This window comes from Bufo gargarizans, chromosome 9, assembly GCF_014858855.1.
Source record: "Bufo gargarizans isolate SCDJY-AF-19 chromosome 9, ASM1485885v1, whole genome shotgun sequence".
Taxonomy (NCBI): domain Eukaryota; kingdom Metazoa; phylum Chordata; class Amphibia; order Anura; family Bufonidae; genus Bufo; species Bufo gargarizans.
Genome location: NC_058088.1, coordinates 17,830,018 through 17,850,575, shown reverse-complemented (window position 1 = coordinate 17,850,575; position 20,558 = coordinate 17,830,018). Strand labels below are relative to the sequence as shown.

Below are 20,558 nucleotides of genomic sequence, written 5' to 3'. Positions count from 1 at the left end.
TGTGTTCCTCAACATTTTACATGATTTAATCTTTTTTCCGCCTTATACAGATATCTATGTCTTTGGCCTCGGTCATGACATAAGCCATGATGAAATCAATGATATTGCATCCAAGAAAGATCTTGAGAAACATGTCTTTCATATGGAAACTGTATATTCTATGAAGAAAGCCTTTGAAAATATGCTAGGTAAACTTACATTTCTTTCTTCCCTGCTGTTCTGATGTGGTCTACACGGGAGGCATAGGGCAGAGAGGATGGGAGTGGTAGTATTGGTGAGGAAGGAGGTGGTAGTACTCATGGTGGTCAACTTTGTCTGGCACTCCCAAAGGCCACGCACAGTTGTGGGCAGGGACATGCCCTTTCGTTCCCTCATGGCACACTCTGGGTTTAGAGGCTCTCCTGCCTGGTGGCGTTTGGGCGTGCCCCTGGTGTTGATGAATTGTATGTTACAAGGCAGGAAACGTTAGCCAAGATGGCGATGACATGCTTCCAATGATGAGGGCATTTTTTTTTTTGTAACAAGTAAACAGTTCTTTACTGAGGATAGTGGCAAGTAGGCACAGTCCTTGTCAAAGAATGCAGTAACCAATTTATCCTGATGCTGCAAATACGGGGTGAACAGTGCAGTGGGATGTAGTCTGTCTCTAGGGTAGGCCTGGGCACCGAAAGCCTCTAGCCGAAATGCTGTGAAGCCAAAAAGCCTTAAACGTGCATTATCTTCCCAGTCTTGTATCCAGCAAACTCCCTTGAAAAGGCTGCTGCACTATTCAAAATACATACACTATTCTTCCTTAAAGGCTGGTGTTTGGCACTGTCCCCTCTGTCTTTTGAGCTGACTGCTCCTGATACTCAATGCTGCTGCTTCTCTCCCCAACTGACCAGCCCCAGCTAGCAAATGTCACTGTGGACTGTTTGTTGACGCCATATGCAGCTCTCAGGGTGGAAACCAACAAAAATCTCTGAATTTAACTGCACAATTTAACCCCGTTATCAGTAAACCACTGGTTCACTGCAGGTGCATTCTGCCTGCTTGTGTCAAGATGCATGAAGACCTTTGTTTTGGAATAGGTGTGTTGTCTGTACCTCTGTATGCTGATGTGGGAATGGCAACAGGTAAGTCGTGAGGGCTATCCAGAGGGTGCCCTGTCAATTTTTCAGTGGGATGCACAGCAACCTCTCCTATATATGCCTGTGGGTTTATATAGAAATTAGGTGGGGTCTGGGTCTCATGGGTAAAGATGGTGGCTGTTTTGTTATAAAGTATGTTTCTTCTTACATTTTAGATAGTGTAGAAATTCCTCATATGTGTGGATTGGCCAACAAACCATCTATTAATGAAAAAGCGGAAGTTCAGTTTCCCTGGATTGCTAAAATTACCATCACGGTAAGTGACCTCTGCTACCTCTTAAGAATTTGTAAGGGCACCATTTTGCACTTCATAACTTAACCACTTCAGCCCCGCTAGCTGAAACCCCCTTCATGACCAGAGCACTTTTTACACTTCTGCACTACACTACTTTCACCGTTTATCGCTCGGTCATGCAACTTACCACCCAAATGAATTTTGCCTCCTTTTCTTCTCACTAATAGAGCTTTCATTTGGTGGTATTTCATTGCTGCTGACATTTTTACTTTTTTTGTTATTAATCAAAATGTAACGATTTTTTTTGCAAAAAAATGACATTTTTCACTTTCAGCTGTAAAATTTTGCAAAAAAAACGACATCCATATATAAATTTTTCACCAAATTTATTGTTCTACATGTCTTTGATAAAAAAGAAATGTTTGGGCAAAAAAAAAAAATGGTTTGGGTAAAAGTTATAGCGTTTACACACTATGGTACAAAAATGTGAATTTCCGCTTTTTGAAACAGCTCTGACTTTCTGAGCACCTGTCATGTTTCCTGAGGTTCTACAATGCCCAGACAGTAGAAAAACCCCACAAATGACCCCATTTCGGAAAGTAGACACCCTAAGGTATTCGCTGATGGGCATAGTGAGTTCATAGAACTTTTTATTTTTTGTCACAAGTTAGCGGAAAATGATGATTTTATTTTATATTTTTTTTTTCTTACAAAGTCTCATATTCCACTAACTTGCGACAAAAAATAAAAAATTCTAGGAACTCGCCATGCCCCTCACGGAATACCTTGGGGTGTCTTCTTTCCAAAATGGGGTCACTTGTGGGGAAGTTATACTGCCCTGGCATTCTAGGGGCCCAAATGTGTGAGAAGAACTTTGCAATCAAAATGTGTAAAAAATGACCTGCGAAATCCAAAAGGTGCACTTTGGAATATGTGCCCCTTTGCCCACCTAGGCTGCAAAAAAGTGTCACACATCTGGTATCGCCGTACTCAGGAGAAGTTGGGGAATGTGTTTTGGGGTGTCATTTTACATATACCCATGCTGGGTGAGAGAAATATCTTGGCAAAAGACAACTTTTCCAATTTTTTTATACAAAGTTGGCATTTGCAAATATATATAATCAAGAGGACGCTTAAAATGGAGCAAAATAATAAATATTTATTGTGCTCATGTAGGAGGGGAGTGAAACCTATATAAATCAATTAGGACCAAAACCATCTATCCAAATATAACAAGCCTCATACAAGGAAGATATCACTACCCAATAGGAGGACTTGTTATAATAATCATGTGAGGGATAGACAGACTAATAATCTAAAATCCACCGCACTGGTGCCAGGATAGTGTTCCGGAAGGCAAAATGTAGCCTATTGAATTATAGTGCTGGCGGAGATAGATGCGGTGTGTATAAACCCTGTGAGAATTAACAATGTGTGGAGATCCCACATAAATCACAGGGATTAACACCCAACGCAAACACTGAACTGACCAATGACCTGCAAGTCACTGAGCAGTGGCGGTGAGTAATAGGAGCGGCCGTGCACTATGCCGACTCTTAAACTCTCACCACCAAAGGTGAGTGAACCACTTAGACACTTGCTGATGCTGGCAATAACACTCCAACAACCAGCTGGTCTGAGAGCTACGGCTCTACGCGTTTCTGTGCAGTTAATATATGCACGTCATCAGGAGCCAAGTAGCACCTACACCTAGACTGCCTAACACCGATGACACAGGTTTGAGATCGGCTGGCTACACAGTGTAATTAACAAGATGCACCGAGACCTAGTGTGAGAGACGGTGTACTGTTTGTTATAAACATAGTCTCGGCTCTGTAATGGCCGCGAGCGGCCAGGTAGACGCCGTGATTTAAAGAGACACACCACGCCCCCTAAGAAACACGCCTCCAGCTGGCAGCCAATCCACCAGATGATACAACCATACTGGGCTGGTCAGCTGACGGCTATGGAAGAACATGGATGTGTTCAGGGGGTCAGCGCAACGGCACTGAACAATAACAAAGTATCAGGGAAACATCAGCGGTATATTAAATGACAGGCAACAGTATTATAAGAGCAAAATCGGAAAACCCTGAAGGTAGGCAATTTTTATCCAACTAAGTTAGATGTATATAAACTAGTGACAGATAGAGTGAAGAGAGGGAGGTACTATGATACCATTAAATAAATGGAACATAGGAGATGGCATCATTAAGACCATTAGGCTTGATGGTACCTAGCCTAAAAGTCCATCGCGCCTCCTTTTGTAGGAGGATGCGATCCAAATCACCTCCACGTAATGTCCTCTTCACAACATCAATACCCTGAAATTTAATGACAGACGCATTACCACTGTGGCATTCAACCACATGACGGGCGATAGGTGTGTCCTGACATTTATTAATGTCAGATACATGTTCACCAATGCGTCGTCTTAGTTCGCGTATCGTTTTACCGACATATTTCAGGCTACATATACACGTCATTAGATAGACCACACCGGTGGTTTTGCAATTCACAAATGGTCTAATGAAGAACGTTCTGTCAGATGTATAGCCAGAGAATGTTTTGTTCTTATTGATGTAGCCACAGAACTTGCAAGAGCCACAGGGAAAGGTTCCCGAAACGGGATTATGTAACCAGGTGTGTTGTCTCGGACTCTGGTACATACTGTGGACCAAGATATCACGCAGGTTCTGGCTACGACGGAAGGTAATCGCTGGTTTGTCCGGGATAAGATGACCAATGTCCGAGTCAGATCTCAAAATGTCCCAGTGTTCTGACAACACATCACGTACTTAATTGTGAGCATTGTCAAAAGTACCAATGATTCTCATACTTTCCATCCCTTGGGGATTTAGTTTGGGAGAAAGTAGCGAATCCCTATTTCGACTCAAAGAATGTTGGTAAGCTTCCTTGAGTAACTGGGATGGATAACCTCGAGACAAAAATCTCCCTTGAAGATCCGCGGCAGCCCCTTCGGAATGCCTCGTTTAGAGCTTTGGGGTGTCCACTCTCCCATCTGAGTAGGCTATTCGTGGCCGTGGTTTTCCTATACATACTGGTAACAATATCACCAGATGTATTGAGCTTGATGGTCAAATCCAGAAACGAAATCTGGTTCTCATTTATTTCAGAAGTGAAAAATAAACCCAGCTCATTATTATTCAAAGCTGCCACAAACTCATGGAACAATGTGACGCTGCCCCCCCAGAGGATCAGCACATCATCTATGTATCTGACCCATAAGGGGACAGCGCCAACAAATTGTTCCATGGCATCAGAAAAAAACAGTTCCCTTTCCCACCAGCCCAGGAAGAGATTCGCAAATGTAGGGGCACAGGGACTGCCCATTGCGACTCCCCTGAGCTGGTGGAAAAATCTTACCGTCAAATAAGAACACATTATGCGTCAGTATGAACTCAAGAAGTTCCATAATAAAGGCATTATGACCTAACAGATGTTCCCCTCTCTGTTGAAGAAATGAGAGGACCGCTCTACAGCCCAAATGATGGGGAATAGAGCTGTAGAGGGCCTCCACATCTAAACTGGCCAATTTGGTACCCTTATCAACGTGGATACCATTGAGCCTTGCCAACACATCCATGGTATCTCTAACATGAGACGGCAAACTGGTGACAAAAGGCCTCAAAATGGTATCCACGTAAGTACTGATGTTTGCAGTAAGGCTACCTGTACCAGAAACAATCGGCCTGCCTTTCAAGGGATCAAGGCCTTTATGAACTTTAGGTAGGCTGTATAGGGTTGCAAGAACCGGGAAATCAGGAAGCAAGAAAGCAAATACCGCTTTATCAATCAATCTGTTTGCCAACGCCTTCATTAAAATGTCCCGCAATTCGAGTCTAAACCCTCCTGTAGGATCAGAAGGAAGCTTCCTGTATGTGGACTGGTCACTAAGAATGTTGAGACACATCTGTTGATATTTCTCATGTCCCATCACCACAATATTTCCACCTTTGTCAGATGGTTTTATGACCAATTCAGTGTCCAATTGCAGTTGTTTCAAAGCTTGCTTTTCGGGCCAACTCAAATTGTCAGCACTACCCTCCAATGTGTCCAATTGACGGAGCTTATTGGTCACCACAGACACAAATATGTCAATGGGTGTATTGTCATTCATAGCAAAAAAGTGTCACACATCTGGTATCGCCGTACTCAGGAGAAGTTGGGGAATGTGTTTTGGGGTGTCATTTTACATATACCCATGCTGGGTGAGAGAAATATCCTGGCAAAAGACAATTTTTCCAAATTTTTTTATACAAAGTTGGCATTTGACCAAGATATTTATCTCACCCAGCATGGGTATATGTAAAATGACACCCCAAAACACATTGCCCAACTTCTCCTGAGTACGGCGATACCAGATGTGTGACACTTTTTTGCAGCCTAGATGCGCAAAGGTGCCCAAATTCCTTTTAGGAGGGTGTTTTTAGACATTTGGATCCCAGACTTCTTCTCACGCTTTAGAGCCCCTAAAAAGCCAGGGCAGTATAAATACCCCACATGTGACCCCACTTTGGAAAGAAGACACCCCAAGGTATCCAATGAGGGGCCTGGCAAGTTCATAGAATTTTTTTTTTTTTAGCATAAGTTTGCGGAAATTGTTTTATTTTTTTGTCTTTTCTCACAAAGTCTCACTTTCTGCTAACTTGGGACAAAAAATTAAATCTTTCATGGACTCAATATGCCCCTCAGCGAATACCTTGGGGTGTCTTCTTTCCAAAATGGGGTCAGTTGTGGGGTGTTTGTACTGCCCTGGCATTTGAGGGTCTCCGCAATCATTACATGTATGGCCAGCATTAGGAGTTTCTGCTATTCTCCTTATATTGAGCATACAGGTAATTAGATTTTTTTTTCCGTTCAGCCTCTGGGCTGAAAGAAAAAAATGAACGGCACAGATTTCTTCATTCGCATCGATCAATGTGGATGAAGAAATCTCTGCCAAAAAAAAAAAAGAGGGGAAAGGCGTCTGCCAGGACATAGGAGCTCCGCCCAACATCCATACCCACTTAGCTCGTATGCCCTGGCAAACCAGATTTCTCCATTCACATCAATCGATGTGGATGAATAAATCATTGCCGGGATTTTTTTTTTATTTTTTTTTACATACAAAGTGTTTGCCAAAGCATAGGAACGCCGCCTCCTCCTCAGCTCGTATGCCTTGGCAAACGTATCTGTTACTGCAGAGTAGAAATCTCGTCTTGCAGCGCCGCATACACCGACTTACGTGTAATCTGACAGCAGCGCAATGCTTCTGTCAGAATGCACATCGGTGCTGCAGCTAGTCGATCGGTTGGTCCACCTGGAAGGTAAAAAAACAAAAAAAACAAAAAAAAAACCAGGCCGCAACGCAATAATTTTATTAACTTTGCAACAGAACATATAAACTTTAACTTTTTGAACTGAACATTAAGCTTTTTGCTTACTGGTGTTTTTTTTTTTTTTTTACCTTTATAGAACAAACCTCTCCTTCCCCATGGGTCAATGTGCAAAGCGCAAATCGCCCAAAGATGTGGCGAAGTGCGTTATGCACTTTGTCCCAGGTGAAAGGAGAGGTTTGCAGCAGCTGTGTGAGTGAATGGGCCCTAATAGCCCTGTGTGCCTGTCCTGGTGAGATGAACCCTATGCTAGGTGTACCTGTGTGTGGTACTTCCGGAAACACTCTCCAAAGCATAGGGCAGGGTGGTCAGGACAGTCAGGACAGAAATAGCGGGTGTCACGCCTTATTCCACTCCTGCTACAGACACAACATTTTTTTAGGGGTGGCGGTCGGTTTGAGGTACCAGGAACGACACTGGGGAAATGTCGCTCGTGTAGACAGCTAACTACATTGGTGGATGGGGCCACGGAACCTCCTGGGTACAGGAGGTTCTCGATGATCTCTTCCTGAAATTTGAGGAAGGATCCTGTTCTCCCAGCCTTACTGTAGAGAACAAAACTATTGTACAGAGCCAATTGAATTAAATATACAGACACCTTCTTATACCAGCGTCTGGTTCTGCGGGAAACTAAATACGGAGACAACATCTGGTCATTGAAGTCCACCCCTCCCATGAGCAAATTATAGTCGTGGACTGAGAGGGGCTTTTCAATGACACGGGTTGCTCGCTCAATTTGGATTGTCGTGTCTGCGTGAATGGAGGAGAGCATGTAAACGTCACGCTTGTCTCTCCATTTCACTGCGAGCAGTTCTTCGTTACACAGTGCGGCCCTCTGCCCCCTTGCAAGACGGGTGGTAACGAGCCGTTGGGGGAAGCCCGCGCGACTAGTTCGCGCGGTACCACAGGCGCCAATCCGTTCTAGAAACAAATGCCTAAAGAGGGCCACACTTGTGTAAAAATTGTCCACATAAAGATGGTACCCCTTGCCGAATAAGGGTGACACCAAGTCCCAAACTGTCTTCCCACTGCTCCCCAGGTAGTCAGGGCAACCGACCGGCTCCAGGGTCTGATCTTTTCCCTCATAGATCCGAAATTTGTGGGTATAGCCTGTGGCCCTTTCACAGAGCTTATACAATTTGACCCCATACCGGGCGCGCTTGCTTGGGATGTATTGTTTGAAGCCAAGGCGCCCGGTAAAATGTATCAGGGACTCGTCTACGCAGATGTTTTGCTCTGGGGTATACAAATCTGCAAATTTCAGGTTGAAATGGTCTATGAGGGGTCGAATTTTGTGGAGCCGGTCAAAAGCAGGGTGGCCTCTGGGACGGGAGGCGGTGTTGTCACTAAAGTGCAGGAAACGCAGGATGGTCTCAAATCGTGTCCTGGACATAGCAGCAGAGAACATGGGCATGTGATGAATTGGGTTCGTGGACCAATATGACCGCAATTCATGCTTTTTTGTCAGGCCCATGTTGAGGAGGAGGCCCAGAAAAGTTTTAAATTCGGAAACTTGGACTGGTTTCCACCGGAAAGACTGGGCATAAGAGCTTCCCGGGTTGGCGGATATAAATTGAGTGGCATACCGATTTGTTTCGGCCACGACTAAGTCCAAGAGCTCCGCAGTCAAGAACAGCTCAAAAAATCCCAGGGCCGAACCGATCTGAGCTGTCTCAACCCGAACTCCAGACTGGGCAGTGAAAGGGAAAACTACAGGTGCGGCTGAAGTTGGGGACTGCCAATCAGGGTTTGCCAGCACCTCTGGGATTCTAGGGGCTCTACGGGCACGTCTTTGCGGTGGCTGCGACGGGGTCACTACTGCTCGTGCCACCGTACCAGCTTCAACTGCCCTTCTGGTGCTCGCCACTTCACCAGGTTGTACGGCAGTGCTGGTACTAGGTCCAGGAAGGGCTGGGCTGCTGGTGTATGCCTCACCACGTAATCCGACAGCACCAGCCCCACTCTGCTGCTCTTAAAGCGGATCCTGCGCAACCTGCGGTCTAGCGACACGGGGCCGGGTACGCCTGGTGCTATCAGGGACCTCAGCCTCCTCGTCCGAACTTTGGGTCAGAGAGCCACTGCTTTCTACAGGTTCGTATTCTGACCCGCTGGATTCATCAGATGAGGGTTCCCACTCCTCATCCAACTGGGTCAGAAGCCTGTAGGCCTCTTCAGAGGAATACCCCCTGTTAGACATGTGGGCAACTAAATTTAGGGGTATTCCCTGAGACTACCCAAGAAAAAAAAGCAAGCCTGTCTTACAAAGGGGAGGCTAGCGAAGTACCTGAGGCCGCTGCGGTTGATAAAAAATATCAAAACTGATTTTTTTTATCGCCGCAGTGCGTGTAAAGTGAATGTGCAGTGACCACTGCGGTGGGGCGGGCGTGGGCGAACGCACGTGTGGGCGACCGATCAGGCCTGATCGGGCAAACACTGCGTTTTGGGTGGAGGGCGAACTAAAGTGACACTAATACTATTATAGATCTGACCGTGATCAGTTTTGATCACTTTCAGATACTATAAAAGTACAAATGCTGATTAGCGATACGCTAATCAGCGAATAACGGACTGCGGTGCGGTGGGCTTGGCGCTAACTGATTGCTAAACTACCTAACCAAGGGACCTAAACTATACCTAAAACCTAACGGTCAATACCAGTGAAAAAAAAAAGTGACAGTTTGCACTGATCACTTTTTTCCTTTTCACTAGTGATTGACAGGGGCAAGAAGGGGTGATCAAAGGGTTAAATTGGGTGCTGGGAGGTGATCTGGGGGCTAAGTGTGGTGTTGGTGGGTACTCACAGTGATGTGTGCTCCTCTGCTCCTCTGCTGGAACCAACCGACCAAAAGAAGGAGCAGAGGAGCACAGCAGCCATATAACCCCATCATATTTACTAATATGATGGATTATCTGGCTGCTGATTCGTTTTTTTGAAAATCATCAACCTGCCAGCCAATGATCGTGGCTGGCAGGTTGATGACGAACTTGTTCTTTAAATTTTGCCGGCCCATGATGCGCATGCGCGGGCCGGCTTACCCGGAAATCTCGCGTCTCGCGAGAGGACGCATCGGCGCGTCCACCCAGAAGAGCACGACCGCCGAGAAGACGCAATCCTGCGTACGGCGGTCGTGAGCAGGTTAAAGGATTTTTACCAGGAGCGTACATAGAAATCTAATTGGGGTAAAAAGAGGTCTATTTTTACAGTTATTTGGGTTTCCATAAGTTATTCTATTAAGCCTTGATTCTCTAATTGGGGTGAAAAAGCAGTCTAATACTACTGCTATTTTACAGTTACTGTATAGTATGTCCGACGGACAGGTGTCAGGGCCTTTCAAGGGAGCAGTCAGTGGGAAAAAAAATTCTGGTGCTGGCACAAGTAGCAGCAGTAGAGGGGGAGCAGGTGGTAGCAGCAGTCACAGCGACAAGCCAGAGCTGCCAATGTCATCCAGCGGTCATGTTTTGACCAGCAACCCAGCTGTCCTTGAATGGTTGACTCGGTCTTCAACATCATCATCAACTGACATCAGACATCCACACCCACATGGCCCAGTAAAAAGCTCTGTGCCCCCACCTGTCATCAATAGTTGTGTGGGAGCAGGTGTTGTGAGCGGTCAGGGACGTGACTATGAGATTGGTGAGGGTAACATCAGTGATATGCAGACAGTAGTGGATGATGATGTAGCCGATCACATGTGGGATCCGGGGGAAGAGAGGGCTTCGTCATCATCATTATCAGGGGGTGAGCGTGGCAGCTTGCCTATGAGACAGCGGGAGGGTCACCAGCATGCGGCCCAGCCAGCAGGGTGTAAGTGTGGCAGTAGGCTAGCAGGGTGAAAGCAGTGTGAGGTCTGGAGCCAAACGTGCCTGAGTTGACCTTCTGCTACTCAGGAGCCTACCCGTCCGGAAACAACTAGTGGGGCATGGCTTCATAAAGGCAGCATCAGGCAGTCAGCACGGAGTAGTGGAGGTAAAATTCCCTACTCGCTGGTGTTGAAATTTTTCATCAAGTCAATGTAACGGGTGCCTCCCCCTAGGTCCCTCTATATAACGCATCCCAGGTATAGGAAATGCTGAGTGGTGTAATGGTGAGGCCCAAATGTCTCTTTATGTGTGTCACAGTACTCCTACCTGGATACAGCTGGACCCCCAGGCTTTCGCTCCGATGCAATAAATAAAGGGAATAATTGAGGGATTAAGGAAGAACTTGAGTCCAGACCTTGAGATGAAGTTCAATGGCAGCTTTACTTCGCATAAACGTTCTCCAAAACGGTTTACAGGCTTTGTCTGGGTTCCAGCAGGCTTTAGCATGAAACTGGCAGGCAAGCTCCACTCTGCTATATCTGTTTCTCTCTGACTATGTGCAATAGGGCCAGATTGGGGGCTTGCACTCTGACGCCAATAATATGCAATGGCTGGGTCAGGTGTAAGTGATAGTCTATAGTTTTGTTCGTGACGCCAATTGCAGCGTGCACAGGGTACTGTTGCAGGGCCCTTTAAGGTGTTGTAACTCACGTACCAGGTTAGGAATGCCAGAGTGGTGTAATTGTCTGTGTGGTAATGACAATAGTGTCAACGGTGTCTCCTACCTTGGTACGGCTGGACTCCTGGATCCTGGCTCACTTGCAATAAAATGAGTGTGTTGCTAGTAGGAGTAATTGAGGGATTTGCAGCAATAATTGAGATCCAGACTTGGAATAAAGTTCAAACTTGTCTTTACTAGATGCAGCTTTAATCCAAGTGAGATACAGCATTAGTCTTTGGTCCCAGCAGGTATTGGCAATGTGTGGCAGGAATATACTGTATATTCTGCCCTATTATGTGCCTGGAGCTTTTGCAGGAAAGGGACATCTTCTTAGTAGCTCTGTAAAGTGGCAGGAATTTATCTTCTGCTCTATCTATCATCTGCTGTCTTGGGAACTGACTTGCTGAGGAGGAATTTGGCTTCTCCTGGGGTCTCTTGACGATACTCACAGTTATTGTCTCAGGGTATGCTTCTTCCTGGAATACTGGAGGTGGCTGCTTGCTTTCTTCCAGCTGAGGCTGCAAGGCTCAGGCTGGGGATGATGATCAATTGTCTCAGCCGAGACAAGATCCTGGCATTGGATCCCTATAGCTGGGAGCTCCTACACGCACAGCCTTCCCCAAGCCAGGGTGGCTGGCACACTAACCTAACTTCCTTCCACACCCATGAGGCGGGATCTGGGTCAGCCCACTTCTGCTCATAGAGGGGGAGCTGAACTGGAATGAACTATTCCAGTTCAGAAACACTAAACTGGCTTAAGTCCTTGCTGAACACATTGCTGCCACCTGCTGGTGAACATGAAAATTACAGCAATTTATACTTTACAAGGCTTACAATGCACATTTGTGAGGATGTGATATAAAATTACATTAGATGACAATATAAATACACTTAACAGGTTGTAGCGGAGTAAAAGTTTCGTAACACAATTCTGGGGTGTTACATATGCTGTACTGACAGGCTGGCTGTATAACTCAGCTTCTTCTGTATGCTGCACTTCACTTTCTAGTCTAGGATATGCCAGGGAACTTTCCTCCTGGCTCCTGAGGCTTTAAGCTTTGCCCTCCAAGGCCAGCAGAGACTATGGTGCTCTGGCTGGCGTGGGCATGTCCTGCAGAGACGTGCCCCTGCACACCCTTCTCCCTAGCTGGGGGTAAGCCAGACTGACTCTAACTGGTTCCCACCCTTCCTGCAGGAAGTAGGTCTGGCCCACTACCCTACAGAGGGGGGTTAGAATGGAATGGTAAGTTCCACTCTCTCTAACTGTAGCTCTGCCATATTTGCTGCCACTTGCTGGTGAACCAGGCACATTACATGAACAGTTACATAACATTAGAAATGCATAGTGTGGAGGACCTGGAATAAATGCATAAGATGACATGAGGTTAGACCAATAAAGACAGTAGCAAGGTGCAGAAGTGGTAACACCACTCTGGGGTGTTACATCAACAGAGAACATCAGCGTAGTCGTATGTAGAATCCGAGAGCAGAATGTGAAGAATGTCCAGGGCACCACGGCCACACGTCAACACATGGAGCATCACCAAAAAGCGACCTGGGAAAACCGTGGCACTAATATTGAGGTACAGCCTGAGGCATCCCCTAGTGGCTCAAACCCCATTTCCAGCAGTAAAGGTTCCACCACCTCAGCAGAAAGAAGCTGTATTTCCTTCCCATAGTCTACTGGTCCTGATGCTCCTGCTCCTCGCCCTCCTACTCCTCGTCATGCATTTCCCAGTAATCAATCAACTAGGTGATTGCAAAAAAACAACAGTATGCGTGCACTCATCCAATGGTGCAGAAGCTGAACGTGCTTCTGGCCAAGATGCTGGTACTGCAGTCCCTTCCTTTTTATGTGGTTAACTCTTCACCTTTCAGAGAACCGGTGGCTTGTGCTGAGCCGAGGTGGAGAGTCCTAAGCCATCTTCTCCAAAAAAGCTGTACCAGGCCTGCACATGTATGTTGAGTAGAAGGTGGGCCAGTCATTGAGTCTCATGGTGTCTGGTACAGTTCACGGCAGCGCTGACGTGTGGAGCTGTAACTATGGTCATGGACAATATAAGTCCTTTACGGCCCACTGGGTAAATGTGGTTCCTGGCCAGGCACACCAGCAACTTGGGCAAGTGACTTCCACGTTCTCAAGCTGTGAATCCTGCGCCAATGTTCTACTCTGCCTCCTCATCCTCAACCTTGTTCTCAGCCTCCACTGTAGCCACAATTCAGAGTGGTCCTCCAGTATACCACCTATGTAGAGCACGGAGGTGTCACACTGTTTTTGCACCTGGCCTACCTGGGGGAACAGAGTCACACTGGGGAGGAACTGCTCAGTGTCATTAACCAAGAAATTGAATCTTGGCTGTCTCATCACCAATTGAAGATCAGAACCATAGTCACCGATTATGGGAAGAACATTGTGCCGGTGCTGTGTCAAGGAGGGCTGACCCATGCGCCCTGCATGGCACATGTCTTTAATATGGTTGTAAATCGTTTCCTGAAGTCTTCTACCCACCTGCAAGATGTCTTGAAAATGCCCAGGAAACTGTGCATGCACTTCAGCCATTTTTAACCTGCAAAACATGCCCTCTTGAGCTGCAAAAGTACAATGGTGTTCCCCAACATTGCCTGATATGCAACGTTTCCACACATTGTAACTCCACCCTCCGCATGTTGGACTGACTATATGAGCAGAGGAAGGCTGTGAACGATTTCTTGATGATGCAGATGGACAGGAGTACTCCCCTGTGTAATTTCAACATTAGCCAGTGGCAGCTCATGGGTGATATCTGCCGTTTGCTTAGGCCCTTTGAGGAGGCCACTTTATTTGTCAGTTGCCAGGACTACGGGATGAATTATGTTATTCCACTCCTTCATGCGCTGGAACAGATGCTAATAAATCTGGCTGGCCAGGGGACAGGAGACATGGCTCCTACATCTCATGGTCACCTGAGCCCTGTAGAGTCTGAACTTGAGGAGGAGGAAGAGGAGGACATTCGCACAAGCAATGTATACAGAAATAGGTGGTTTATCAGCACAAGTAAAAGGAGAAGAGCGGGAGTGTGGCATCAGAGCAGGTGTTTAGTGTGGCGGGTGGCATAGTTATCCCAAAGAGAACTCGCCTTTCAACACAAAATGTTGAGAGACTAAACTTTGCAAAGATAAATCAGGCATGAATCCACACGCCAGTGGCTGATAAATCAGACTAGATAATTCTGGCAGCCACACCATAAACATTGAGAAAAATGGCCCATTACTCCTGGCCACGTGCTTCATTATTCTGATGCTGCCAGCCGCCTGATGCTACACACCTGTTGCCTCTGCTGCCATCTTCTCCTACTGCCGCCATCTTGTGCTGGTACTGCCACTGCTGTTGCCACCTCCCCACTCTGTTACTTGGCCACTATGATGACTCCTCATGCTGTTGCCACCCTTACCACTCTGTGAATGGGCCATTATGATGACTCCTCATGCTGTTGAACTTGCTATATCTTTTTGCGGAACGGACGGATCGCTGACCCATTCAAGTGAAAAGGTACGCGATCCGCATGCAGCTGGCCCACGGTCAGTGCCAGTGCATTGCAGACCGCGATTTGCGGTCCACAGCACGGGCACGGAGGGGCAATGGTCGTGTGAACGAGTGCTAAGTGAGAAGCCTCATGTGCATGCTTCTCAGATTACTAGGCCTCAGTCCTAGAGAATCACCAACTCTGAGAAAGCTACAGAGGAAAATCTCTTCTTCACAGTACTCCAGATAAAGGAAAGAGAGAGAACCAAGAAGGTCCAGAACCTGCATGGCCAGGCATTAGAGTAAAAGAAAGATAGAAGGGAAGGATACTACAGGTCCTTCTAAAAAAATTAGTTTATTGTGATAAAGTTCATTATTTTCTGTAATGTACTGATAAACATTAGACTTTCATATATTTTTGATTCATTACACACCAACTGAAGTAGTTCAAGCCTTTTATTGTTTTAATATTGATGATTTTGGCATACAGCTCATGAAAACCCAAAATTCCTATCTAAAAAAATGAGCATATCATGAAAAGGTTCTCTAAACGAGCTATTAACCTAATCATCTGAATCAACTAATTAACTCTAAACACCTGCACAAGATTCCTGTGGCTTTTAAAAACTCCCAGCCTGGTTCATTACTCAAAACCGCAATCATGGGTAAGACTGCCGACCTGACTGCTGTCCAGAAGGCCATCATTGACACCCTCAAGCAAGAGGGTAAGACACAGAAAGAAATTTCTGAACGAATAGGCTGTTCCCAGAGTGCTGTATCAAGGCACCTCAGTGGGAAGTCTGTGGGAAGGAAAAAGTGTGGCAGAAAACGCTGCACAACGAGAAGAGGTGACCGGACCCTGAGGAAGATTGTGGAGAAGGACCGATTCCAGACCTTGGGGGACCTGCGGAAGCAGTGGACTGAGTCTGGAGTAGAAACATCCAGAGCCACTGTGTACAGGCGTGTGCAGGAAATGGGCTACAGGTGCCGCATTCCCCAGAAACAGCGGCAGAAGCGCCTGACCTGGGCTACAGAGAAGCAGCACTGGACTGTTGCACAGTGGTCCAAAGTACTTTTTTCGGATGAAAGCAAATTTTGCATGTCATTCGGAAATCAAGGTGCCAGAGTCTGGAGGAAGACTGGGGAGAGGGAAATGCCAAAATGCCTGAAGTCCAATGTCAAGTACCCACAGTCAGTGATGGTCTAGGGTGCCATGTCAGCTGCTGGTGTTGGTCCACTGTGTTTTATCAAGGGCAGGGTCAATGCAGCTAGCTATCAGGAGATTTTGGAGCACTTCATGCTTCCATCTGCTGAAAAGCTTTATAGAGATGAAGATTTCATTTTTCAGCACGGCCTGGCACCTGCTCACAGTGCCAAAGCCACTGGTAAATGGTTTACTGACCATGGTATTACTGTGCTCAATTGGCCTGCCAACTCTCCTGACCTGAACCCCATAGAGAATCTGTGGGATATTGGGAAGAGAAAGTTGAGAGACGCAAGACCCAACACTCTGGATGAGCTTAAGGCCGCTATCGAAGCCTCCTGGGCCTCCATAACACCTCAGCAGTGCCACAGGCTGATTGCCTCCATGCCACGCCGCAGTGAAGCAGTGATTTCTGCAAAAGGATTCCTGACCAAGTATTGAGTGCAGAACTGAACATAATTATTTGAAGGTTGACTTTTTTGTATTAAAAACACTTTTCTTTTATTGGTCGGATGAAATATGCTAATTTTTTTAGATAGGAAATTTGGGTTTTCATGAGCTGTATGCCAAAATCATCAATATTAAAACAATAAAAGGCTTGAACTACTTCAGTTGTGTGTAATGAATCTAAAATATATGAAAGTCTAATGTTTATCAGTACATTACAGAAAATAATGAACTTTATCACAATATGCTAATTTTTTTAGAAGGACCTGTACATCCATACAACATTTCCAGCTATTGCACCTACATCTCCTGCCTTGCAACCACACTAAACCCACAACATCAATGATACCCTAGCCACCATCGTGCAGGAGTAGATTTTGTTCCCCTGTCCTACAGCCTGAAATTGCCGATAATAGGGCAGAGTAAAGTGGATTAAACTGTCCTACAGTCATCTTGTCCTCCACCTGACTTGGCTGATAACAGGGAACTATAGATTTTTATTCCTCTGTCCTCTTTGTACAATTAGCAATTTATGCGATAAGGAAATGCGAATTACAATATACTGTGCAAATATAACCTAGACCAGTGTTTCCCAACCAGTGTGCCTCCAGCTGCTGCAAAACTACAACTCCCAGCATGCCCATACAGCTTTTGGTTGTGCGGGCATGCTGGGAGTTGTAGTTTTGCAACAGCTGGAGGCACACTGGTTGGGAAACACTGACCTAGACAACGGTTTGTAGAGACAGTCAGTGAGAGAAAATGTAGTAATGTAGTTCATATTAAAGAGCTACCACTGTGAAGACCACCTCATCGCTTTGAAGATATTATCATCACTAACTGTCCCCAGTGGAGATCACAATCTAAGTTCCTTATCAGGATGTCTTTGGAGTGTGGGAGGAAACTGGAGAATCTGGAGGAAACCCATGCAAACACAAGGAGAACATACTAACTCCATGCATATGTTGTCCTTGGTCAGATTTGGACCTAGGACCCCAGCACTGCAAGGCACCACTGCTAACAACTGAGCCGATCCTGTCCCATTAATTATCATATATTCAGAAGAATTGTTATAAATCACCCTTTTTGATATTTTTTTCCTTTATTATTATTTTTTTATTATAGCGTCTTGGTTCTCAAGAAACATGTAAAGGCTCTATCATAGGCAGACATTTTATATTGACTGCGGCTCAATGCTTCCATTTAGATGAAGGACTCCATACTATCAGCGTTGAAGTAGGAGGTAAGTGCTCCCATCGATTAAGTTCCAGCTATTGTCCACCTACAACCTCCAATATGTTCTCTAGCAGGTAAGAAGATTGGGGGGAGATCCTATGATTTCGAGGCGCACAGGACTCCCTATGTTACCCTATTTTCTTCCATTTATTGTAGGTAGGGAATACAAAGCGAAGAACCTCCACCGTCATAATAAGTACAACCCAGCTGGCAAACAGGACAAGAAAGTGGAGAAATCCTTTGATTATGATTTGGCTCTCATTGAACTACAAACTAGGATAGAATTTTCCACAAAAATCAGGTAAAATAAGTGATTTCTTTTTGCACTTTATGTTCAATTGAACAATAACATTTCAAGCGATTTTGTCACAATCATCAAATTATTGGGCACCACAACTAGCAATAGGGCACAGGGACTGATGTTAATATGGAGGCATTGGGATTGGATCTGCTATGGAGAGTGGCACTGTTAGGGAAGCACTGTGGGTGGATGAGAAGGTGACCATGAGGCACTATGGCAAGCTTTGTCATGAATCGCTATAAATCAGGTATACCTGGGCCACTCAGGATACGGCCACACGAGTGGCTGCGGTCGGGTTGTAGCCATGCTGAAGAACCGCACAGCTAATAAACCCGCAGTTGCCTTTCATTTATTAATGAAGACTGCACTGTATAGTCGGTCTTTATTGTTAATGACCGTGCGGCGCCTTTAATGCAACTTTAAACAGGGGCTGTTGCTGGTATGGGGTTTGGCTGGTTAGGTGGGGGCAGAATATGATCCAGACATGTGTGTGTGTGTATATATATATATACAGTGCCTTGCAAAAGTATTCACCCCCATAGACTTTTTTTGTGTTTTGTTACATTACAGCCTTAAGTTCAATGTTTTGTTAATCAGAATTTTATGTGATGGATCAGAACACAATAGTCTCAGTTGGTGAAGTGAAATGAGAAAAATATATAAATAAAACTATTGTTTAGAAATAGAAAACCAAAAATTGGCATGTGCGTATGTATTCACCCCCTTTGTTAGGAAGCCCATAAAAAGCTCTGGTGCAACCAATTACCTTCAGAAGTCACATAATTAGTGAAATGATGTCCACCTTTGTTCAATCTAAGAGCAACATGATCTGTCATTACATATACACACCTTTTTTTAAAGGCCCCAGAGGCTGCAACACCTAAGCGAGAGGCATCACTAACCAAACACTGCCATGAAGAAAAAGGAACTCTCCAAACAAGTAAGGGACAATGTTGTTGATAAGTACAAGTCAGGGTTAGGTTATAAAAAAATATCCAAATCTTGGATTTGATGGGCTCCTGGGGATCATCAATCATAATCAAATGGAAAGAACATGGCACAACAGCAAACCTGCCAAGAGACGGCCGCCCACCAAAACTCACGGACTGGGCAACGAGGGCATTAATCAGAGAGGCAGCACAGAGACCTAAGGTAATCCTGGAGGAGCTGCAGAGTTCCACAGCAGAGACTGGAGTATCTGTACATAGGACGACAATAAGCCGTACGCTCCATAGAGTTGGGCTTTATGGCAGAATGGCCAGAAGAAAGCCATTACTTTCAGCTAAAAACAAAAAGGCACGTTGTGAGTTTGCTAAAAGGCGTGTGGGAGACTCCCAAAATGTATGGAGGAAGGTGCTTTGATCTGATGAGACTAAAATTTAACTTTTCGGCCATCAAAGAAAACGTTATGTCTGGCGCAAACCCAACACATCACATCACCCAAAGAACACCATCCCCACAGTGAAACATGGTGGTGGCAGCATCCTGCTGGGGGGATGGGACTGGGAAACTGGTCAGAGGGAAAGATGGATGTGCGCGATTTGAGGCTAGGGCAGAGGTTCACCTTCCAGCAGGACAATGACCTCAAACACACTGCTAAAGCAACACTTGAGTGGTTTAAGGTGAAACATGTAAATGTGTTGGAATGGCCTAGTCAAAGCCCAGATCTCAATCCAATAGAAAATCTGTGGTCAGACTTAAAGATTGCTGTTCACAAGCGCAAACCATCCAACTTGAAGGAGCAGTTTTGCAAGGAGGAATGGGCAAAATTCCCAGTGGTAAGATGTGGCAAGCTCATAGAGACTTATCCAAAGTGTTTTGGAGCTGTGATTGCCGCAAAAGGTTGCTCTACAAAGTATTGACTTTAGGGGGGTGAATAGTTATGCACATTGACTTTTTCTGTTATTTTGTCCTATTTGTTGTTTGCTTCGCAATAAAAAAAAAATATAAATCTTCAAAGTTGTGGGCATGTTCTGTAAATTAAATGATGCAATCCTCAAACAATCCATGTTAATTCCAGGTTGTAAGACACCAAAATACGGAAAAAGTCAAGGGGGTGAATACTTTTGCAAGGCACTGTATATATACAGTACAGACCAAAAGTTTGGACACACCTTCTCATTCAAAGAGTTTTCTTTATTTTCATGACTATGAAGGCATCAAAACTATGAATTATATACATAACAAACAAGTGTGAAACAACTGAAAATATGTCATATTTTAGGTTCTTCAAAGTAGCCACCTTTTGCTTTGATTACTGCTTTACACACTCTTGGCATTCTCTTGATGAGCTTCAAGAGGTAGTCACCTGAAATGGTCTTCCAACAGTCTTGAAGGAGTTCCCAGAGATGCTTAGCACTTGTTGGCCCTTTTGCCTTCACTCTGTGGTCCAGCTCACTCCAAACCATCTCAATTGGGTTCAGGTCCGGTGACTGTGGAGGCCAGGTCATCTGGCGCAGCACCCCATCACTCTCCTTCATGGTCAAATAGCCCTTACTTTAAAAAGTTTTCCCAATTTTTCGGCTGACTGACTGACCTTAATTTCTTAAAGTAATGATGGCCACTCGTTTTTCTTTACTTAGCTG

At 45.4% G+C, this 20,558-nt stretch overlaps 1 protein-coding gene across 1 annotated transcript in view; it reads left to right on the top strand.

Annotated features, from left to right (window-relative positions):
* The window catches only part of LOC122946789 (complement factor B-like), an 86,955-nt gene that overhangs the window by 26,832 nt on the left and 39,565 nt on the right, over nt 1-20,558 (top strand). Inside the window, exons 10-13 of the mRNA XM_044306599.1 lie at nt 51-188; nt 1,286-1,386; nt 17,562-17,679; nt 17,829-17,973. Coding sequence (XP_044162534.1) covers nt 51-188; nt 1,286-1,386; nt 17,562-17,679; nt 17,829-17,973 — 502 coding nt within the window. The remainder of the gene's footprint in view (nt 1-50; nt 189-1,285; nt 1,387-17,561; nt 17,680-17,828; nt 17,974-20,558) is intronic.